Source organism: Caretta caretta, chromosome 3 (genome assembly GCF_965140235.1).
Source record: "Caretta caretta isolate rCarCar2 chromosome 3, rCarCar1.hap1, whole genome shotgun sequence".
NCBI classification, from domain to species: Eukaryota; Metazoa; Chordata; order Testudines; family Cheloniidae; genus Caretta; species Caretta caretta.
In genome coordinates this window covers 59,142,439-59,167,174 of record NC_134208.1, presented here as the reverse complement: position 1 = coordinate 59,167,174, position 24,736 = coordinate 59,142,439, and the positions used below count along the sequence as shown (strand labels likewise).

The 24,736-nt window shown below is 41.7% G+C and overlaps 1 protein-coding gene across 2 annotated transcripts in view; it reads right to left on the bottom strand.

Moving 5' to 3' along the window:
• Positions 1-24,736, bottom strand: part of CD109 (CD109 molecule) — a 132,557-nt gene that overhangs the window by 12,871 nt on the left and 94,950 nt on the right. For both annotated transcript variants that reach the window (XM_048845914.2, XM_048845915.2), the window contains 6 exons: positions 22,601-22,829; positions 21,791-21,956; positions 20,818-21,008; positions 15,693-15,848; positions 15,539-15,604; positions 3,819-3,961 (listed from right to left, as the gene is read on the bottom strand). In XM_048845914.2, coding sequence (XP_048701871.2) covers positions 3,819-3,961; positions 15,539-15,604; positions 15,693-15,848; positions 20,818-21,008; positions 21,791-21,956; positions 22,601-22,829 — 951 coding nt within the window. The remainder of the gene's footprint in view (positions 1-3,818; positions 3,962-15,538; positions 15,605-15,692; positions 15,849-20,817; positions 21,009-21,790; positions 21,957-22,600; positions 22,830-24,736) is intronic.

Below are 24,736 nucleotides of genomic sequence, written 5' to 3'. Positions count from 1 at the left end.
GTGATAGAAGGAAAGAAGTGAAAAGAAAAACGTGTCTCTTAACTGAATTAAGGAGACCCTGGGCTGGAACTTTGGGTTATGTGATCATTCCTCCAGCAGTCTAGGAGCTGTAGCTCCCCTCTGCACCATGCAGCAGAGGGCAGCAAATGAGCACAGACATCAAGCATATGTAGCCAGTAAGCACAGAGGGCAGAGTGAGTAGAGCTAATGGAGCATGCCTTCCTATTCCTTAGAGACATCAGAAATCCCACTGCATGCAGAGGCAAGGCCATCCAGAATTAGCAACAACAGCACATGCTCCTCTACCAATCCTGCAAGTTTTCTAACTAAAATCCATCACGCCGCTGTCACAGTTCAGGGCAGCTGCACCTGCATTCCCCTTCTATGGTCCAACAAGGGCACCCAATCTCAGGCTTCCATCACCCCTCTTGAGTGGAGACACAGTTCTCTTTCCTTTTGGACCTGGGGATCTCCAGGCTGAACAGTTCCCTGCCATCACTGTGTTATTCCCAGCAGAGGCAGGCTGCCCAAGCAGGCCTGCTTGCTGTCTATTCAGGGATGGTTAACAGTGGGACTGCCCATAGTTATATTTACCACACAGCTTTTTCTATGCAGCCTATTTTATTCTTAAGGTCGAAGGACTACGCAGAAAAAATATTACAAACCATGAAAGAATCTACACGCATGCTAATAAAGTTTACCAGAGATCACCCCAGCACTAACAGGGGCTCTGGCGGGAGCAGTCCTTCAACACCCCACCCGCAGTGTTTCCTTGTGTTACCAGTTCATCTCAGCTTCAGCTCTGAACAAGCACCCAGTCTTATGGAGCCTCAGTGGGCCCAGTCCTGCCAACCATTCCCTAAGGATTGGGGCCCTCTGTGGACCATGGGTCCTGTCCGTTTGCTGGATCAGCAAGAAGGCAATGAGCCTGTGTAAAACCAAGCTATTTATCCAAAAATTCTTTCTTTGTCTCTTGGTCCCTGGGAAATCTAGTTTGAATGAATATTTGGGCACCTCTCCAGAAGGTAGCTTCAAAGAGTCTGATAACTGAAAGAATTACATTAGCATCTCTCTCCTCCTTGAGGAGTTATATACAGTGCCACAATAACAGACACAGTAGCATTTTGAGTAAAATAGGCCCCAAAATTTTAACTTAATTCAATAAAATGTATCTTAATTCTGTAAGGTTCATCCAGGAGGTTGCAGGATATTGTCAGCCTGGCACAGTTTCCACTAGGAGATTTTGTGAGACATCACAGGCTCAAAGGTCAACAGCATGCAGATGACACATGGTGGGCAAATGTTATTCTGTTAACCTAGTGCTTTTGGCCAAAGTCTGCTCAAGAGCTGGCTGAAGCAATACAGAATTTCTGCTGGCTCGTATTGGAAAAAACTTTGAGGTGTTTGCAGCCATTGACCAAAGATGCACACCCATAACTACTCAAATCAGTCCACAGCTTAGGAATTCTCCTGAACTAACAACCTGCATCTTGCTATGATTTCTAGATTATGCTGAAATGGAAAATCACATCATGTTATATGGATTCCAAAATGACTAACAGTAAAATTATTTAGGCATTCAGTACACATGGCATGAACCGTGTCCCATTAATCAGAGAAAAAACATCTGATTATCAGATCCAGGCACATATCTGTTACTCTAAGGGTCAAATCCTGCACAAGGTGCATTGGCCCAGAATCATCAGGACTCATGTGGAGCACCTTAGGCTCCAGACTGATGGAGATTGGTCCTGAATGACCATGTACCATTCTGAAGTGGCTGCACAAAGAAAGATGTCAAAAGTGGCAGTGCCTTTCAGCATCCCAGAAGAGGAGAGAGATGGGGTCCTTCCAGGCTGTATCATTGGTCAAGAGCTCTGAATCAGATATCTCAGCCAGGGAAAGAAAATGGGGACATCCAGCTAAGACTACCCCCAAGCGCGTGGTGTAACTTAGCATAGAATATGTCGCTGAAGTGCCTACAATTTGTGCTGGAGTTCACTTCACAGAAAACTTTGAAAAACATTCTGTTTACAGACAGCTCTGCTTATACATTGCAGTGTCCCTGACCCCCTCCTGTATCACTGGGGTTATTATCAGAGACATATACATGTAATCAGGACTTTTGTTTCAAGATTTTATACGCTCCTGTTGGTTATTACCCAATGAAGTCAATCTTCTATGCACTGACCTCATATCTGGCTATATATATATATATATACACACACACACACATACACACACACACACGTATTATTATCTGTATTATGGTGAAGCAAGAAGTTCCAACTGTGATCAGGGCCCCATTGTGCTAGGCACTGTACAAGCAGAGTAACACACAGACATTGTCCTGAAGAGTTTACAGTTAAAATAAATAACATACAAAGGGTGTACAGAGAAGGGGTATAAAAAATAAGCAGCGTGAACAATGTGATGGTTTGCAAAGGTCACGTTTGCATGGAAATGATTATAATGTCACAAGGGAGCTGCAATTTCAAGGGAGGAAATATTCAACAGGAACAGATAAGCGCTTAAAGATTGTTTTTCTCCCAGTGTCCTTGGTAGTAAAGCACAGAAAGAAGGGAAAAATGTAAATATATAATATACAAGTACAATGTCCTTCAGGGTTTTCTGTGAAGTATCCAGAGCTCTTTAACCACAACAGGATGTGTCTAATGAGAAAACTGCTACAGAAAGATGTTTTCTTTAAATGCTTCCCTTTAATATATATATTCAGTGTCATGCCAAGTAACAAAGAAAGCCAGCAAAGGAATTAAGAACACAGTTCTCTTGTCTGACTGGATGGCTCAGAGGTAACTAATGAGATATGGCGGTTCTATGCCACCTGTTCACTGCTAACCCAAATATAAAAGCTAATAATATCCTATGGCTGTTCAGTGGCTTACAGGAAGTGATTTTGATGATCTCAGTCCACTTCTAGTGGACATGTATTCACATCACAAAAAACACTTTTCACAACTGGTACCCTTTGTTCCATGTTGGAATGAAAACAAAACCTTTTGATGTTTTTGCAAGAACAATGTCCACTTTCACACAGAAACCAGAGCACTTTTCAATATGGGAAATGGCAGGGGGCTGTGTGTGTGTCAGTCATGCTCTGCAGCCTGGTACTTAGGGCACTGGCCTGGGTTTAAGTCCTTGCTCTGTCTGACTCAGAGCAGACAGGTTTTTCATTGCAGATCACTCTGAATCAGGCAGAGCAGGGACTTGAACTTGGGTCTCAGACATACCAGGCTACAGAATATGAGAGCCTTGTTCTCCCCACACCTAACAAAATTTTTCTCAAAACCAATCGCCACAAAATGTTTCAGTTTCAACAAAACAGCATATTGTGACAAAATTTCATTCCGTCAAAAATGTTCTGCATCAGCTCTACTTATTCACAAATTGCTCGGAGCTAAAACCTGCAGATCTTCTATCGCTGAGCAGCACAGATAACCAGAAACCTTTGAAACTTCAAATGATATTATTGTGCATATAAACACTTCCATATATCTCTAACCTTTATGAAACCCTCATACTTCAAAAAAATGAGATGACAAATGGCAGCTTTGTTTTTTATAATTATGTTAATTAATAATCTGTTCAGATCTAATAAGATATCTCTTTGTTCAATTAAATATTTGCTTCTGAATTTAATAATTGGTCTCTTCTATGAAGTCATTTATTTGTTCTGTAGTAGATATAAATCTAAATCACAGGCATTAAAAAATACATACAATACTTCACTCCTCTTAAATAGTATCAATACCGTACAGATCAAGAGAAGCAGCGGAAGCACCAGATGAGTTACTTACCTTGTACATACATTTACGGTAAAATGGTTTATGTCATTTTTGTCATCTTTTACGACAACATCTAAGTCAAAAGCTTCTTGACTTTGGACAGATCTGCGCCTTCTACCAGTGACTGAATGTTTCACATTGTAAATAATGTTGAGCTACGAGAGTACAAACACAAAACATAGATGAAGTTTGTACAGCAAAAATGAGTTCAATAAGACGGCTGGCTTGATCTCGAAGTCTATAATGGTAGAACTCTAGAGAACAGATCATATTAGGTGTAGTGATTGTCTAAAAACTGGATTCTCAAAATTCTCTGTTTGTGGTCCAGTGTCAGCCATCAGTAGCCACTGAACACTTTTTGTTGACAGATCAGTATGTGATATTCAAAGGAATACAGGAAGTGTCAGAAAGCTACAAGTGCAACACTCTGATTGTCTTATGATACAGTTGCCATCCACTAAGACCTTAGCGGGGCCTGACTGAGGAAAATGTGTGAGTTCCGTGAAATGCAGGAATTTTCTAACTAGCTTCTACCGTTTGATAACGTGCACTGCTGCAGATATTTCCTGTCAATTCTGAAATGCAATGAAAAAAAAACTCTGGACAATGACACTAACAGAGTTAGAAAGGAAAAACAGTCACATACCTGGGAATATGGAAGGAGAGCAAATAGGAATTTTTACTCACAAAGTAGTTTTATTTACGGAATTTACCTTGATCCTATGTGTGATTGTCATAAATATAAAGGGAAGGGTAAACCCCTTTGAAATCCCTCCTGGCCAGGGGAAAGCTCCTCTCACCTGGAAAGGGTTAAGAAGCTAAAGATAACCTCGCTGGCACCTGACCAAAATGACCAATGAGGAGACAAGATACTTTCAAAAGCTGGAGGAGGGAGAGAAACAAAGGGTCTGTGTGTCTGTCTATATGCTGGTTTCTGCCGGGGATAGACCAGGAATGGAGGCTTAGAACTTTTAGTAAGTAATCTAGCTAGGTATGTGTTAGATTACGATTTCTTTAAATGGCTGAGAAAAGAACTGTGCTGAATAGAATAACTATTTCTGTCTGTGTATCTTTTTTGTAACTTAAGGTTTTGCCTAGAGGGGTTCTCTATGTTTTGAATCTAATTACCCTGTAAGGTATCTACCATCCTGATTTTACAGAGGGAATTTCTTTATTTCTATTTACTTCTATTTTTATTAAAAGTCTTCTTGTAAGAAAACTGAATGCTTTTTCATTGTTCTCAGATCCAAGGGTTTGGGTCTGTGGTCACCTATGCAAATTGGTGAGGCTTTTTATCCAACATTTCCCAGGAAAGGGGGGGTGCAAGTTTTGGGAGGATTGTTCATTGTTCTTAAGATCCAAGGGTCTGGGTCTGTAGTCACCTAGGCAAATTAGTGAGGCTTTTTACCAAACCTTGTCCAGGAAGTGGGGTGCAAGGTTTTGGGAAGTATTTTTGGGGGAAAGACGTGTCCAAACAGCTCTTCCCCAGTAACCAGTATTAGTTTGGTGGTGGTAGCGGCCAATCCAAGGACAAAGGGTGGAATATTTTGTACCTTGGGGAAGTTTTGACCTAAGCTGGTAAAGATAAGCTTAGGAGGTTTTTCATGCAGGTCCCCACATCTGTACCCTAGAGTTCAGAGTGGGGGAGGAACCTTGACATGGTGGCAGCGGTGGGATTGTGGACCTAGGCTTGGTCCCTCTGGAAGCGATATAGCACCTCTCCGCTGGTGCACTATGTTGGGATTCAGGCTCCGGCTGAGCCTCTTGTGTAGGGTTATTGGCTGCTGCCAGTTCAGGTTCGGTGGGGCCCTCTGGTGTTGAGGTTGCAAGTACTGGATTCAGTGCTGACACTGGGTCTGGTGTTGGTTGTTCAGCTGGTTCCGGTTCTGGGACTGGTTCCGTCTGGGTCTCTGGGACTGGATCCACTACTGCTGTTGCAGACATTGGCCTGGGGTCCGGGCCCATCACCTCTGACCGGGTCCTGATAGAAGTTTCCGGAACAGAGCTAGGCCTCACTGCTTGTTTAGCCTGGCTGCGGGTGACCGTTCTTGGCCTGCTTCACATGATTGGCCAAGTCTTCCCCCAACAGCATGGGGATGGGATAATCATCATAGACTGCAAAAGTCCACGTTCCTGACCAGCCCTTGTACTGGACAGGCAACTTGGTTGTAGGCAAATTGAAAGAGTTGGACTTGAAGAGTTGAATCGTCACTTGGATCTCTGGGTTGATTAAATTGGGGTCCACTAAGGAAGCATGGATAGCTGACACCTGTGCTCCGGTGTCCCTCCACGCGGTGACCTTCTTCCCGCCCACACTCACAGGTTTCCCTCCGCTCCAAGGGTATCTGGGAGGTATCTGGGCCTGAGGACCTCTGGTGTGATTCCGGTGCAATGAACTGTAATCTGTTGGGGTTCTTGGGGCAGTTGGCCTTTACATGCCCCAGCTCGTTACACTTAAAACATCGTCCAGCTGACGGGTCACTGGGGCGAGGTGCGTTGCTGGAGAATGGGGTGGTGGGACGATAAGGGGTCTGGAGGGTTCTTTGGGAGGTAGGTGGGGCCTTGGGCGACCCCCGGTAATACGGTGTGGTCTGGGGTTGTCCCTTCTGGTCTCCGCTCCAACTGCGACCAGTTTTCTTCTTCTCTGCCACCTCCATCCATCTGGCTCCAATCTCTCCTGCCTCAATTACAGTTTTGGGCTTCCCATCTAGGATGTATCTTTCTATTTCCTCAGGAACACCCTCTAAGAATTGTTCCATTTGCATTAGGAAGGGCAAATTTACTGGAGATTCAACACTTGCTCCTGATATCCAGGCATCCCAATGTTTCACAATGTGGTAGGCATGTCGGGTAAATGACACGTCTGGTTTCCACCTTAGGGCTCTGAACCTCCGACGAGACTGCTCGGGTGTTATCCCCATTCTGACTCTCACCTTGGATTTAAACAGTTCATACTTGTTCATGTGTTCTTTAGGCATTTCAGCTGCCACCTCAGCTAAGGGTCCACTGAGCTGCAGCCTCAGCTCTACCATGTATTGGTCAGTAGAGATGTTGTACCCAAGGCAGGCCCTTTCGAAGTTTTCTAGGAAGGCCTCAGTATCATCGCCTGCCTTGTAGGTGGGGAACTTTCTGGGATGGGAAGTGGTACTTGGAGAAGGATTGCTAGAGTTTGTTGGGATATTCTGCTGAGCCTTTATCTTCTCTATCTCCTCCACATACTTCCTCTCTTTTTCCTTCTCCTCCAGTTCTTTGTCCCTTGCTTCCATAGCTCTCCTGTGAGCAGCCGCTTGGTGTTGTTCTGCCTCTTTCGCTGCCTCTCTCGCTGCCTCCCTTTCTTGTTCCTTCTCCCCCTTCTTCAGCCACATGAGTTCTATCTGTCTTTCATGTTCCCTTTGTCTTTCCTCAGCCTGAAATCTGGCTAATTCCAGCTTTTGTCGAGCCGTGGATTTTGTCATTCTAACCTCTCTGTTTTTAACTAACTTTACACCCGAGGTTTAGAAATAAACAAACAAAACTTGGCTGTAAAATTTTGCTGTGCTGGAATAGAATACCTATTCTCTGATAGTGATTGTCAGCCTACAGAAAAAGACAATTCCCTTGTCTCTGCTCTGGGCCCAAATCAAAGCAAAAAACCTCCAACTATTTGGAAATCTGCTTACCAGCAGCCCAAACGAAAAAAAAATTTCCTTTTTAAACTTGTGCTCCTTGTAAAAAATCAAAATCCTAAAAAAAAAAACCCTGCCACTTTTGTCTCCAGGCAAATGGGTAGAACAACCCCCCCTCCCCCGTTTACTTTTAGAAAAAATAAAAAAAAAACTTCTGGTTTACCAAGACTGTGAATTTCCCTGCAGGAGGCTAAGCACCCTGCCTCCAGGCAAAGAAAACCTGCAATTCACAAAGATAATCCCCTTTTGTCTCAGCTCTGGCTCCAAAGCAGAGAGAAAACAAGCTGCTTTCAGTTTCAGCTGCTTTCTGGACTTCCTTTCCAAAGGAAAAAAAAATTTCCTTTTTAAAATCTGTATTTCTAGTTCAAAAAATCTCAACTGGATCTCAAAATGATTTCAGGTTAATCCCACCACTCTGCCACAATGTCAAGGTTCCTCCCCCACTCTGAACTCTAGGGTACAGATGTGGGGACCTGCATAAAAAACCTCCTAAGCTTATCTTTACCAGCTTAGATCAAAACTTCCCCAAGGTACAAAATATTCCACCCTTTGTCCTTGGATTGGCCGCTACCACCACCAAACTAATACTGGTTACTGGGGAAGAGCTGTTTGGACACGTCTTTCCCCCAAAAATACTTCCCAAAACCTTGCACCCCACTTCCTGGACAAGGTTTGGTAAAAAGCCTCACTAATTTGCCTAGGTGACTACAGACCCAGACCCTTGGATCTTAAGAACAATGAACAATCCTCCCAAAACTTGCACCCCCCCTTTCCTGGGAAATGTTGGATAAAAAGCCTCACCAATTTGCATAGGTGACCACAGACCCAAACCCTTGGATCTGAGAACAATGAAAAAGCATTCAGTTTTCTTACAAGAAGACTTTTAATAAAAATAGAAGTAAATAGAAATAAAGAAATTCCCCCTGTAAAATCAGGATGGTAGATACCTTACAGGGTAATTAGATTCAAAACATAGAGATCCCCTCTAGGCAAAACCTTAAGTTACAAAAAAGATACACAGACAGAAATAGTTATTCTATTCAGCACAGTTCTTTTCTCAGCCATTTAAAGAAATCGTAATCTAACAAGTACCTAGCTAGATTACTTACTAAAAGTTCTAAGACTCCATTCCTGGTCTATCCCCAGCAAAGACAGAATATAGACAGACACACAGACCCTTTGTTTCTCTCCCTCCTCCAGCTTTTGAAAGTATCTTGTCTCCTCATTGGTCATTTTGGTCAGGTGCCAGCGAGGTTACCTTTAGCTTCTTAACCCTTTACAGGTGAGAGGAGCTTTCCCCTGGCCAGGAGGGATTTCAAAGGGGTTTACCCTTCCCTTTATATTTATGACAGTGATATATTATAGCAATTCTACATTCAAAATAGATGGTGGTTAGCATTTTACTCTAGGCTCAGTGTAATAGAGAGATGTATTTATTTAAACCTTAATAAGGACCAATTTATCACATCAGCTAGTTCATTAATAAAAAGACACCATGACAGTCATCAGCTAAACACAAATCAGAAATATCAGTAACTGAGCTTTCACCTGCCAGTTCAACAAATGCAGGCCTCTGCCAGGTGAGCTACACAAGGAAATGTGACAGTGTGTCTAGCAGAGGACAGTGGTATACATATAAAAGAAGCCCATACACTGGACACCACTGCAGAGGATTCCTGATGTATTTAGTGTAGGAGATGTGCATCAGCAGCTTGAAACAGCTGGAGAAGGGTTGTAGAACAAGAATTTCTTCAGGAAGGTCTGACTAATCAGGTGATGATCTGATTATCACAACATTTTAGGAAAGTATAAATGTGAACAGCCAAACCAAAGATGCTGAGGTCAGGATTAAATGACCATGAGCACTTTCATGTGACAGTCATTAGAGAACATTCACCAAGGAAGGGAAGTGACTGGTGTGGCGTAGAGAACCAAACATGCCAGACACAAAGCATTTAGAAGTTGCTGAGAGTTAGACATAAATGTCCGATGCCTTAAGACTGAGAACCTTGCCATGTGATATTGATTTATAATGGCAATATCTTCCCACCGAAATACAGTACACCAGCATGGTTGGCAGGACAAGGTATCTGGAAAGGGACCAGAGGAAGAGTTTATAATTCAGCACCTCAGGGAGAAAAGCACTTGGTACAATGAAAAGCTCAACTTTGAAATTCCTAGAACAACAAAAACAACTATAAGATGGTGAGAAAACTTTTACTATTAAGTGCTAATAAACATTGGTTTGACAGATTTGTGATTATACCCAACAAAAGGAAAGACTTGTCATTATACCCCACCTTCCTTTTAGATACAAACCGATACTCTCTCCCTGTCTTCTTAGCCTTCTAGATAAATCTCTGGGAACAGCAAAAAGAACTTTACTTTCTGCTTATTATATGAAAATAGCAGAGTTGGTTCATCTTTTCAAATACAACTAACTACCAACATCACTATATCCATCACTACAACAGTACAATAGGAGAGGATGTAGGAAATTGTACTCCATTGCCATACAATCATTTAGCATGATGCCAGACAATGAAAGAAAAGATGTTATTCTAAATTCAAAGGTACCACAAAGCGTGGTACAAGTAAGTCAGCACAAATAGAGGGGCCTTTAATTTTCTGTGAGCTGCTTTTCCTGCTCTATCTTCTGACCCCTTCTTGTAAGTTACACCATGTACTCCAACTTACAGATGTTTACTCCTGTCACTCTGTATAGCACCTCTGAATTTAGCACTCAAGTACAGAGATGATTCAATAAAGACACCACAAAGATGGCAAAACACCACTGGCTCTGAAATGAAAACTTATCTTGAACAACAACCTATCCCTAGGCAACTGAACAAGTTCAGGAATAACACAGAGGATAGAGTGGTCAGTTTATTGGAGACATGTCGTAAGTTTGGTATAATCAAGCTGGAACCCATACAGCAATTTGTCATCACAGGAACAATGTTGTTTTAGCTTTTGCCAGGAAAAACAAATTCATGAGAATTTACCACCAGCACATGGACATCTGAAGCAACATACTGAACAGGTCAATTAGCAAACATTTTACTGGAATGAGTTACTGCTGCTAAGGTCTGACTTTCCCTTCCTCCCTTCTCATGGGTGAGGGGAGGTTCGCACAGGAATGGAAACAGTTCTTAATATAAAAAGGTTAACTGAAGCCACCTTCCTTGGTGCAGCCTAACTAAGTAGCAGAGAATCAGTTAAAGGCAGACTTGTCCACTCTTCTTATAACACAGGGGAATACCAGAGAGGGGCAGGGAGAGGAAATTGAAATTTAATATTTTGCATCCAAAAGAACTTTAAGAAAATAACTTCAATGGTATCACGTCCAAAAATATGTGAGTTATTTTGAAGGTCTCCATACAGCCAAGGACAACTTCCTCTCCCTTTCTTATTCTTAAACTATCACCATAACAAACATGTATTTGGCTGAGGGCATTTGTTGAAGGAAATATTTGCAGCATTTTCTCTCTTTTAATTATTATCCTTGGTGAAAACACGTTGGGAAAATGCACATCTTAGCCCAGATCCTCAGCTGGTGTAAATCGCTGTGGCTCCATTTCAATGGAGATAGGCTAATTTACATCAACTGGGGATCTGGCCCTTTGTCCAAAAGGCTTAAGGAGAGGAAAGATACATTTCTTTAGGACACGGACACCGTCTGCCCAAACCAGGCCAGAGCTACCTTCCTTTTCAAATTATAGGGATCGACTAATCCTGCTCCTCTCCAAGCCAGGGCAATAGCTTGATGTGCAAGTTTATCAACTGCAAGACCAAGAGACTACAAGAAAAATGTTGGCCTCTGCAATTTTCATGGCAACCTAGAGAGTCTGGAGTAGAGGCAGCTGAAACTCATTTACAGCCCACTGAGACCAACGTCAGAGAAGGTTATAAAGTATCAAGCAGAGTCATCAAGAATTACACAGGTTTTTCTAAGAATCTATCTTGTGGAGAACTAAAGCTCTTCCAATAATGGCCAGTCCTTGAGATCCCAACAGGAGATGGTATGGGACTTTTTGGTATTTAAATGAATCAGTGTGTGACATGCTACATCTGGAGGTAAAGTCAGATCCGCGGAATAGAGTGTCTGACTACTGCACTCTGATAAGGTGTAGGACAGTGGAACCCAGCTGAAGAAATACAATCATGCTGTCATATGCTATCTGATTTAGCAGACAAGATCCAGATCCTGCTTGCAGCTGGGGAAAAGTGAAATCTGATTTGAACAATATCAGAGCTCCTTCCTGAAAAGCAGCCCCACCAAGGAAAGCAGGAGGAAAGAGGTGGTCCCACCTAGGAATAGTTTTATTGGATGAAATGCCTTACTCCAATGCCTTGTCTTTGCTCTGCCAAGCTGCAAGAAGATAAGGATAAAATTGTGGCATCTCTGTCTCTAAGCTACAAGAAGAAATACAACCTAAGGCTGATTTAGATCAGTGGTTCTCAACCAGGGATCCAGGGCCCCCTGGGGAGCCATGAGCAGGTTTCGGGGGTCCGCCAAGCAGGGCCAGAGTTAGACTCACTGGGGCCCAGGGCAGAAAGCTAAAGTCCCACCACATGGGGCTGCAGCCCAAGCCCTGAGCCCCATCACCTGGGGCTGAAGCCAAAGCCTGAGCAACTTAGCTTCATGGGAACCCTGTGGCTTGGGACCCCGGGCAATTGCCCTGCTTGCTACCTCCTAACGCTGGCCCTGGCTTTTACATGCAGAAAACCAGTTGTTGTGGCACAGGTGGGCCGTGGAGTTTTTATATCATGTTGGGGGGGCCTGAGAAAGAAAAAGGTTGAGAATCCCTGATCTAGATGAAGCAGATGAACTGGATCCAGCAATGTAGACCTTTGTACATCTGTTTGGTTTTTGAACCTTAGGTCTCGTGGTAGTCTATTAAAAATGTATATTATACAGTATTTCTCATTAAGTTCCCCTCCCCCAGCCCTTTTGATATGATGGATGAACAAATGTTGCCCCACTGAGATATTAATTCTCATCTTGGCCCACTGTGTGGAATCTAAAATTATTCTCTAACATATTGGAACTTTGTTGTAAACACAACTAGCATTTATGTCAATGCATAAAAAAGACTGATGATTTAGGAGTCTGCAGGCATTGCAGCTTGATGCTGCATGAACAACATATATACCTTTAACTGCTGTTCATTGGTAATGTCCAGTCATGCAAATTTCTTTGTGAATGTCATTTATCCATATGTATATTTATCATTTTAAAGAACAAGCTCTCAGTTCTCTTTCCTGGTCTCCTAGATGTGTCAGGACATCAAAGAGAAGATCAAACAGATTATAAGAAACTGGAATTGGAATTTTGCTGACTTAAAACTTATGGCAAGGATAGATTAAGCTCTATTTTCCTGAGTAGGCATAGTAATGGTGGGAGCCTTTTAAAGCATTGTGGTAAAACAGCCTATAACTACCAGATATACAGTGATCTATATTTTTAAATAAAGAAGAATGAGCTTAATCCCCATGCTAGATAAGATCTAGCTTTTCCATACTGTCTACTACAGGGTTTCTTGCTTCTTCCTCTGAAGCATCTCGCAGTGACTACTGTCATATAGGATATTGGACTAGATGGACGGGAGGCTTGATTCAGAATGGCAATTCCTATATTCCTACTTTTCCCTACATAAATTGCCTCTGAAATTTCACTGAACATAATGAACAAGATTCCCTTCAGCAGCTGAGCTCTGCAAGCTAGGAAACTGAGAAGCATAAGGGAGCAAGTTACTGGTCCCTCTGAGGACCAATCAGTGCCAGCCCTAGTTTGAGACACAGCAGACAAAAATTAAGTTAGGGCTGCCTGAATTCATACCATAAGGTCCTCTGGATCCCAGCAGAGGTGTGGCAAAGTGAAGTTCTGCTATACTTCTTTCACTTCTTTTCTTTCCCTCTTCCTCCCTGACATCAGTCAGCTCTGTGTTTTTGGGGAACCAGGACACAGTATCTAGCCTGTCTGATTTATGAAAGACACCTCCCCACCATCACCACCACCTATCTCTTCTTGAACCAAAACCGATCAGAGAAAAGGCTTGCAGAGAGCAGCGAAGGGCATTAGGAGACACACCTAGACCCCTCCTGACAAGGGTGACAAGATTAAGACATCTCCATTAGCATACAGAATGGAAAACAGAGACAACTCCCCTAGCCTCATCTGCATGAAAGATGGGACAGGGAGACATCTCAATCTGCACACAGAGTGGAGAACAGAGAACCACACTAAACTCTGAGATCAGAAAAGCAGGGAGGCACTGCATCATGGGAATCTCTGCTCCAGATGTTAATGAACCTACACCTGTACGCACCCAGCTCAGAAATTATCAGACCAATTCTAGTAATAAATCCTTGATTGATATCCAAAATACTGAAGCAGCCTAATTGCATTGTGAGCTCCCTGGAAGAAAACACCACCCATAAGCAAGAGTGATCAGCTCCTATTGTCTAGCCTAAAGAAAACCCCTAAGTCATCAGTTTACCCATAAACAAATCTAGTGTTCTCCCTTGAACCATTGTATTTTCTCTACAAAAACCCCTACCTATGCCCAAGTAAGTGTTCTGATGCTTAGATCACAGGCTCTGCCTGTCTCCTGCCCTCAGGGCCCTGAGTTACCACCATCACCTGGGAACCCCGACCAGTTAAAGCTTCAGGGAATGGTGAGATCCCCTTCTTTCTCTCTCTCTCTCTGTTTTCCTTTCTACCTCAGGTATTAACCTTTAATAATGTATGTTTTGTTGGTTTAGGCTCTCCTTGTGTAGTTATCACTATCATTCAATAAATAACTTTTATGGTTAAGCTGGTTGCTTCTCTCTCACTCTCTCTGAACTTTACTCTTTTGTGTTTTTAGCTTCCCCCATTTGCTCTGCAGCAGCGCTTCTTTTACCTAAACTAAAGATCCCTGTAGTGCCCAAAAATACTGTGGGGTTTGCTCATCAAGTGGGTTACTACCAGTACAATTGTAACATGAAAGTGGGATAGGGACGTGTTAAACCTGTGGCACATCAGAGGGGGGCAGCTGAAAGTGCTGCTCAGCCCAGCCTATTGAGACCAGGGGCACATATAAGGGTGATAGCTTGAAGGTGCTGTTTAACCCAGCCCATTGAGTACAGGGACATAGGAGGGGATCAGCCTGAGAGTCCTGATTGACCCGGTCTGCTCAGACTTGCTTGTTTGTGTGTGTGTGTGTGTGTGTGTGTGTGTATGTTCATCTAGTTCTAGGGCTGGAGGAACCCAGTCCTGGGGAACCTAGGTACTGCAGGACAGCTCCATTGGGAGGGGACTTGCAGAAGGAAGGAGTTGAGCTCCATATGAACACAAGTACATTAACAGAATTACAGAAACCCCCCCAAAAGAGTAATCCGAATAAATGAGCATACGCCAAAGTAACGGGCACATCTGGTAACATCCCCCATATTTCCCTTATACTGGGGTACGGGTGGTTGGTGCAAAGCATTCCCTACTGGCAGATTGCAAGCAGATTCTGGCCTCTTTGTGTTGTCAGAGTAGCACAAAACAGCTAAATCCTGCTAAAGAGAACTTGGCCTTCTTCCCTTTCTGCCCTAAACAGTATTTAAACAACTGTGACAGTTCAGAAGTGGGAAAGGTAATCTATACATTACTAAGAGTGTACCCATGTTCTGCACTGATTTACAACCTATCCAATCACACTGGCTTCAGTGATTGTGCAGGGGAAAAGTCTGCACAGAATTTGACCCACATCATTTTGGCAATTAGTAGAGTGCCTTGGAATTCATTTAAGGTGCTATATAAATACAAGTTGTGTGCAATCTTGTTTTGTGCAGTCATATGGTCCCAGGATATGAGAGAGACAAGGTGCGTGAAGTAATATCTTTTATAGAACCAACTTCTGTTGATGAGACAAGTATTACCTCACCTGCTTTGTCTCTTCTCATATAAATACAAGATTCTTCTTCTTATTGATCTAGTTTTATGAAATTTCCTATTAACATTCTTTCTTCAAAAACCACATTTAAAAAGGGATCTTAAAAAAAGGAGTAAGTATAAAATATCTTCCTGCGTACCTGAAAGATGGCAAACCCAACACCCTCTGCTGAAACTGAAATGGCCGTCGGTTGCATAGGTGCAATCTGAAAGAATGACATGGTGATTTAAACATATTCAAAATATCTTCAAGTGACAGGATTGATTAGAATTCTTCCTCATTTTCTACAATACCTCTTTGGTCTGAAGAAGAAAACGGTTTTGAGTATCAACAGAAAACGTTACTGGAGCTTCCAGACTAGGTCCAGTCACTGTTAGATCAATTCCTGTTTTTCTGGAAGTAATGAGAGCTGCGAATATACTCAAGGCTTGCAGGGCCACGACGGTGTCCTGTTGAGAGAAACAAATGCTTTTGTATTAAATATAATACAAGAAGTCTGCAAACTAGGTGAGCACCAGTATCTGTTAAACTTTGTCTATACACAAAAGTTGCATTAAATTAATGACAGGTTTCAGAGTAGCAGCCATGTTAGTCTGTATCCGCAAAAATTAAATGAGACCTCTTAGCATGGACACTCTTAACCTGATTTCAGAGTATATACATAAGGGTTGCATCAATTTAATAAAATAATCAGTTCTTAACTAATTCAGTAAGTCATATGTAGGCAAGGTCTTAGATAATTGGGGCTTCCTGACCCTTACTGTGCAGACTGCACTGTCCATCCAGCTGACAGTTTGGTAATGACAACCATTTCTGATGGAATATTACTACTGCTTCCTCCACAGATAAAATGAGATACTAGTGATAGTCACAATGGGCCACATGCCAAAGTCCTTACTCAGGGCCAGATCACCCTCTCCCATAGTAAACCCAGGAAAGAGGAAAGTCCTGTGAGGATTACCTCACAGTTACTGCCACATCATTTCGTCATGGAGGTTGGGATTTCCCCCCAACTCCAATCCCCTGAGATATGCAGATAGCCAGGATCATCCATGGAGAGATCCTCTATCTCTGCTCAGACTGTTGGTCCCTGGTGCTCCCCTGCCATGTTCTCTGGCATCACAGCTCTACTGAAAGGCTTCACTCCCATCAGAGCCAGGGGGTCATAGTAAAGGAAATGCAGCCCCAGATACTTCTGGAATTTTCTTCTGGGGCTGTCTCTGGACTGCAGCTTGATTTTTATTTGTAGATGCCATGGAGGTCTGTGGAGTTTTGAGCCAGGCTCACACTTTTATAAAGGCCTTGGCCAGTAGGAGGACAAGTTAAGGAGGAAAGGCAATGAGCCAGCCACAATGTGGCCTAACAAGAAATAACTGTAAATAGCAGACATTCTGCCTCACTTTTCCACAGCAGCTCGATCACAGGAACAAAAAAGCTGTACCTTTGAGAAACTGCAGATGTTAAAAAAAAAAAAAAAAAAAAAAAGTAAAAATAATTTTTTCCCAGTATTACAGCCAACTTTTCAAAGAGGATTCCCCTCAGCTTCTATATCCAGCTACAGACCTTTTGTTCCCAACATTTTCAGCAATCATCTGAACCCACTAAACACAGTATGTGTTTGTACATCAGCATTCTGCAGGCACACAAATTCTCCTTTTTTGCAGGTGCAAAATATCTGGGTGTGCAAAATTGTAGCCCTAAATTAAAAGGCAGTTTTTGGACATTTGGACCTCTTGAGTTTAGTATGGGAGCTGAACAAGACAACAACTTAATCTGAGTCTTCACATTGTCAGAGAATGGATTAATCTTAAAGCATTAGCTATTCTCTTTGCAAATATTGCAACAATAACAGATTCATAAACTGTAATGTCCTGTTCTCATTATAATTATGTCATGATTATCAGAATTTTAATAACTCATATTCTGAAAAATATGGTGATGAGCTGTATTTCTTTGACCTTTTCATAATTCAGTTATTTGATTTATTGTTTATTCTTAGCTGTTGGTAATAGGAACACTGGGCCCTGCGGGTTTGGCACACAGAGGTTTTAATTATTCAATCTTAGGTCACCTTCTAGTAATAGGAAATTTGTTATATGACAGCAAACATTCATTAACAATGCAACTCTGACTGTGCCAGTCATAAATATAATAGTACTTGCTGATTAGTCAATCAAAAATCTCTATCTTTTTTTCTCCTCACTGTGTTCTCAAATTATCTACTTCACTGATTCCTTAAAATCTGGAAAATTCAGATTGAGTGGCGAAGTTGCCCAAGTTAACAGAAGACTGAATCACTAGCAGTTGGAATTCCAGCCTGAGGACTTAGATGAAATGTTATGGTAGAGAAGATGCAAATTATGGACTACAGGAGAAAATCAATGGTAGGTTGCAATGGGCAGACATTTCTCAGGAGAGGGCCAAGATTTACCCTACAAGAACACTGTCTGGTCTCTCATTCTTAAGATGGTCCCTTTATAGTAGCAGAGCAATCAATAACAAAAAAATTGGATAACTGCCCCCACGCTACTCAAATTTCAGGTGTTTTGGACCTACTGATTAAAGGCCAGATCTTACAAGACCTGTATCATAACTGAAGTGAATGGAACTGTACATCGTATTAAGGACTAGAGGATCAAGCCCATAAACTCCATCCTGAATGCAACTGCAACACACTGGTAAACTAACAAGCCGTCATGTCAACATGGATAAACTGTTATTGTGGTGCCATGCAGATTGAACAACAAGGATATGAAATATTTGAGGTTACTTGTAAGCAAATGGCTAGGAAAAATAGTAGAAGAGAATATTAATTCCTTAATAGAATTTCAGCAATTCATATATCAAACTGGAGCATGATGTCCATGTGAGATGTTATAAATATATTATTCTTTGGTTGAATTGAGCATTATTTCTTTATAATTGTCCACACTACTCTTTAAACATGCACACGCACACATAAATTAAAAACATTTTAAAATAAAACATTCTGATCATATTTTATATATTGCAAACATACAAATTAGAAAGTAGTTTATGATAGTTCAAGTTAGAAAAGTATGACACAGACAGCCAAGAGCTGTCTAACCTCACTGTTTGATAATGACGCAAACTCCCCAATATGGAAATCTCTTACAAGTCAGGGAAAAACTCTAGCTAATAAAAAATAATTCATTCTTTACATGTAACAAATATGCTTTGGGGTCACACACAAAAGTTAAATAAGAGCAAGCTATAAAGACATTATTTTCTTTGGAGAAATGTCAAAATTAAAATAGATTAATCTAGCCTTTATTGTGAGAAAAAGTGGATAAAGGGATGGATTAAATTCATTGGTGAGCTTCACCATGATGGTACTATAGTGACATGCTACTAGATTTTCAAACTCCAGAATAAAAATACCATCTGGAAAAAAATCTGAAAGCTATTTGCAACTGAGATATTGCTTTAATCAGTCTCTTCAATTAATAATAATAGAAGTAATGTACTACAAAGAACAACCTGGAATCCCAGGGAAACTGTACTGGTTTTACAAATTTATTCTTCATTTAACAGAACTAATATCTCTCAGATTACTGTCAACATTTGAACAATTGAATTGAATATGAAGCTTGGAAAAGACAATGAGAATGAGATAAGGTATTGTACTTGACTGAGACCACGTTTTACAATAAACAGCTAGCTTAAACTAATGCATTCTCAAGTACTATATAGATCCTGTTGGATACCAACACAACTTGGGTGATGTGGTCTCAGTAAAATGATACCTGCTAGAGGTAGAGAAGGTCTTCCATATTTACTGGGGATTCAGAAATTCTGACAATACTGGGGATCTACTCCAGATGCCATTCAGAACAACTGTAATTTGACAACAACTGGCTATTCTTCATGACTATTCATTGACTCCAAAAACAGTAACAATTTTCAAAGAGAGTTTGGCAGATGCACTTGTGTGAAATGTCCCTTATTGTTGCTAGTAATTAATAAAAACAATAAAGGGCCAGACCATGTCACATTGATTTATACCTAAAGTGAGCCTTGCCAGTGCGGAAGGTAGGGTCAGCTGATTACCCGGCACCAGCTCCTCTGGCCTGTTTCCACAGATACCCTGTCCAAGGGTCCAAGCTCCCACACATAGAGAGGGGAAGACTAAGGGAGGAAGCATCAGGAGCAGGGCCAGGGTAGACATTCATCATTCTCCCACAAACCCTGGGGAATCTGCAGGCCAGCAAAAGCCACTGGATGCCATACTTTTCTGCAGCATATCCATGCTGGGTACCCGTATTTTCAGGTATGTAGTGGGGCAGCCACAGGGAGAATCACACTCCCCAGAGCTGAAAGGAGGGGCACAACAGTCCTCAGAACCAGTGCAGAGCCAGTGCAGGGACGCTACATGCATGGCCCTCTGCATCCCCTGGATCTCCTGATAGCAGCAACATTCAAGGGCCAACCCCTTCTCACCGTACAGTGGGAAAATTTCACCTCTACCCCTAAGAGGAATGCAGAGGAAACCCTAGAAGGGGAGCCTCCATGGGCTCTCCCACACCTCCACGCAACTCTCCTCTGTGGCTTTCTCAGCAGGAGGAGTGACCTGGCCTAATAATGACCTCTTGCATTTAGAGAACATCTTCCAGCTGAGGGTCCCAAACACTTTAACTGAGGTCAGCCTCACAACAACCCTGTGAAATAGGGCAATACTACAGAGACCAAAAAAGAGAGATCTCAAAGATGTTACCAACAAAACAGGGTGCAGATATGGTGTGAGATGCAGAATGCAGCACAATATGCAATCATTTAATAAAATAACGGATTTTGTTTCAATATCATCCTGAATAGGAAAGATCTAAAAATGCAGGTGAGATTTTTTTTTTAGCTGAAAATATCACTTCCTCCGCTTAATTTCAGTTCTTGTTGCTTTCCTTTTAATATTCGCCCTTTAAAAATATTTGAACTGCTCTTCTTTTTCTTTGTTTAATATGTTTATTGGATAAAATATATAGTCTGTGTTTAAGACCTAATCCAGCAGAGAATTTAAGTATGTGCTTAATGAGAACTATTTGTTACAGAATAAGAAACAATCAATGTATGCTATAGAAACATTTAAAAAAATTAGAAGTGAAGGCCCAGCTGTTTGAAGGTATTTAGGTGTTGCCACACTCAGCATTGCAGTGCCTAACTGAGGAGCCTAAGACTCATTTTAAAAAGTGATTTAGGCACTTCAGTCTAAATCCCATTGACCATCATTGGCATTTAGGCCTCTAAGTGCCTATATCACTTTTGATAATCAGACTTAGGCATTACAGTGCTGAGTGCAGCAACACCTAAAAACCTTTCAACATGTGGGCTAACACGTCAATTTGGAAAGTACATTTATATATAGCAAAGCATCAACAATGCTTCTAAAGGTGACGGTCTGACCTGAGTCGATGAATAACCTCCAAGATGGTTTCTTTGCTGGCTTAACCATTTCATAATAGGGATCCCTTCGGATAGTCTATCTTGCTGAAAGTGAGAGAGCAGAGCATAAGCTGAAAGCTCAATGTCTACGGAGCGTGGCTGCCATGAGTCAGACAGTTGAGGGGCTGGAGACGTCCAGAATCGAATATCTCCTGGAAGAGAGATCATCACTGATGTCAGAGCCGAAGACATGAATAAATGCTCAATAGCGGAGGAAAAACCTGCCTATTTATGTTTACCTATAGGATCCAGCAAAGCACTTCAGAACATGGTTCACGTTAAGCATGTGTTTAAATGCTTGGCTGATTAGAGATGGACTTGGTCATGTGTTTAAACACTTTACTGAACTGGGGCTGAATGCCAGAAACAAAACCCACCAGAGTTCACACAATGACTCCTACTGACTTCAAGGGATTTTGGATCTGCCCTTTATGTATAATTATAGAAGGACCCAATTCAGAGAACACTTACTAAAGAGGCATAGTGCTCAGTACCAGAAAGAATCCCACTGAAGTGAATGGGACTGACCATAGTAGTAAGCATTACGCTTGGTAGTAAGAATTTGCTGGGCCAGGCTCCTTTAAGGCTTATCATCAGAATAATTGACCAGGCCTGACCCTGTTGAGCTAGCGAGATCTGATGGGCACTCATAACAAGGTGGGATGGCAGCAAGCTCATGTTTTGCAATAATATAATCACACTGCACACAAGTGAACACTGTCATTAAGGCTGAAACCTGACCTTTGTAACAGACCCTATTCACTTGCATATAGTTTTCATCAGGATTACTGCTCTTCAGGGTTCTATTCTATTCTAAATAGATCCCTATACAGCACTAACAACCAATGTCTGTATGCAACCAAACAGTGATTTCTTTTTTTTAAGTTGGAAGAAAATCCATTCATACTACTGCATAAAGAGCTTCTTACAGTACCTTGCTGCTCTGATCTCTGGTTTAGAACATTCAGGGCATCCTTTGCTTTTATACTCTTTGCCAATGACAATGCATATGTCACAAGTGTCAGCGTATAGTTATCTGAAATTCCTTCTTCTAATTTAGTTTCCAAGAAGTTTGCAGCATTTGCTACAGCAAGGGCATTCTGGGAATAAAGATTGTATTGAAAGATGTTAATTTAATACTACCAAGAATTTAAAAAAGCAGTTAACAAAAGAATGAATGTAGGCAACAGCAACATTAAATTGCAATATTAGAATTTATAAGAAATATGTATTAAGGAAGAGAAATAACATTTTTAATATAAAAGAAAATATAAAAAAATCTCTTTCAGAGTCACAGACATGGAGGCAGACATGGCAGAGTCACAGTCATAGAGGCATTAAGGCCTCAGCCAACAAAGCACTTACTTAATTTGAAACATGTGAGCACTCCTGTTGAAGTCAATGGGACTGCTCACACCCTTAAAGTTAAGCACATGCTTATCTGCTGTGCAGGATCTGGGGCATTACCTACAATATATTTGCCTCTTTTCCCTCCAACTTTGTTAAGCTTTTGGAAAGGCCCACTGAGACTAGATGTCCCTCAGTTTTAACACAACTCCTTACTACCAGTAGACAGGAAAGATGCCATCAGGCCAAAGTGTAGCAAAGTTTAACCCAATCATGTGTTATTGTCCTTGTTATGGTATCCCTCAACTTCTTTAAAAACTGCAAAATGATTAAGAATTATTGGGATAGTTTGGGAGGTATTTTATTAACTACAAGCAACACCAAAGTATTCTAATACCTCATCATTTTGGTAACCAAATAAAGTTGTCATAATGTAAGCTGTGAGAGTGATTGGGCTACTACTGCCTCCTTGAAGTTCACTGTGTATCACTCTTCCAGGTTCCCAGAATTCACCATTAGGCTTCTGATGTTTGACAATCCAATCAGCTGTTTTCTTCAGTACGTATGGATCAATATCTATGAATGGACGAGCTTGCAGGAAACATCGTAATACAAAAGCTGATAACCTTGGGGGAAAGGTTAACCAAATACAAAGAATTAATGATATATTACAGCTTCTTCTATTAAACATGTTTTATTATTCAGACTGCTGTAGTGCCCTAAGTGTGCTAAACACTTTCCAAATACAGAGGAAGACACATGCCCTGAAGAGTGAGCATTAATCGGCAAGGAACAGCTAAGAACCACTAACTGGCAAAGAAAATAGTTATTTTTCCTGTCCATAAAACAACACTTTCTTTATATCTTCAGCATTTCAAACCTACATACAGATTAGAGGCTCCAATTCTGCCAGCACATGCTAACTTTTAGTCAGCTGTTGCTCATAAATTAAGTGTGTGTACATGTTTGCAGGATTGGGGCCTAAATTTGTCAAAGAACTTTATAACTATATTATATGAAGTAGAACAGCAATAAATGTGATTTTAACAAGACACACAGAATCATAACATCCCACAGAATCATAATGTCAGAACAACCCTCTGTGGCTTAACTGTGAATATTTTGAAACTTTTGATTGACCTCTTCTTATGCCGTATGTACATCCTAATACTGCACTATTTATGTACCAAGGTTCACAGTCTTGATAGCACCATGCAGAGAATCTTATTTTCTCTATTCTATCAATATTAAGCCTGATCCAAAGCTCACTGAAATCAGTGAAAAGACTCTGACTGACTTCAGAGAGTTTTGGATCAGGCCAGTAATTTAAATCATTCTTATTTAGATGAGTTAGATGAGCTGCATGGAGCAGTCACTATCTGTCTATCAAGGTACTTTTACAGGACCCATCATCATAGTATCCGAGCACTTCAAGAGGAAATTCAGTCCTTGAAGAGGGCTAGAACAAGCCCTATGTACCACTTCAATCCCACTTAAGACCTCAAGAGATAACTGGGATCTAAGTGGATGGGATAGGCTGCTGTTAGCAGCTATCAAGAGAGCATTTGGAAGTCAGCACCCTAGCAGGCAGGGTACAGGGTATGGTTAGAGCGGGAGTGGGTTTGGTAGGTGAGACGGATCACTCACACCTGTAGAGAATCTGATGAGCTAATGACGTATTTAGCTCCCCTGTTGGATAGCTTGGAGAAGACGACAAGCAGTATAAAAGGCTGAGCCATGGAGCAGGATAGAGAGAGGCTCTGGCTCTATCTAAGTCCAACTGCTGCTTGTTGGTGGTATACCTGGAGCATAAGACAGAAAATAATAATTAAAAAAAAAAGACACCTAGTGGACTGTGTGTGCTGTTTAGTTTGTTCAGATGGGTTACCAGCCAGGGCTTCCAAGTGCTGAAGACACCTGTTTACAAGCAGGGTCTTGTCTGAGATCTGCTGGTCAGCCAGAGCCAGGAAGGTTGAGAGGCAGCCAATGTGAGGATAGGCTGAATCAGGGGGGGAAATGGAGGTGCTAATGCAGTGGCTGAGCAACAAAAGGAGAAGCAGAGGATGTGGCAGGCATTTCAGCAGAGAAACCAACAAGCTCTGCTGGGATGGCAGGCGGAGCAACAGTGAGTGTTTCAGGTATAGCAACAGTTAGTACAAACTGTGACAAGTCCTGCCACAAGGCATGGAAATCAGGGGGCTAGGACCCTGTAAAATGGGCCCCAAGGATGATCCCAATGAAGTCTTACTGACTTCTGAAAGAACTGTTACTGGTGCAGCTGGGATAAAGGATTAAGGGCCTACAGTTAGCACCCTATCTGGCAGGAGAAGCCCAAGCCACTTATATGGCATTGGGCAAAGAGCAGGCCAAGAATTATGAGATATTATAAGCGGCTATGCAGGATCAGGTAGACTTGTCAGCCGAAAGATACAGACAGAAATTTAGGATGGCCAGGTGGACTTATGAGGTAGGGCTCAGAACAGTCACTCAGAAGGCCAAGGGGGGCAAGATATAGAAGTGGTAATGGAGGTGT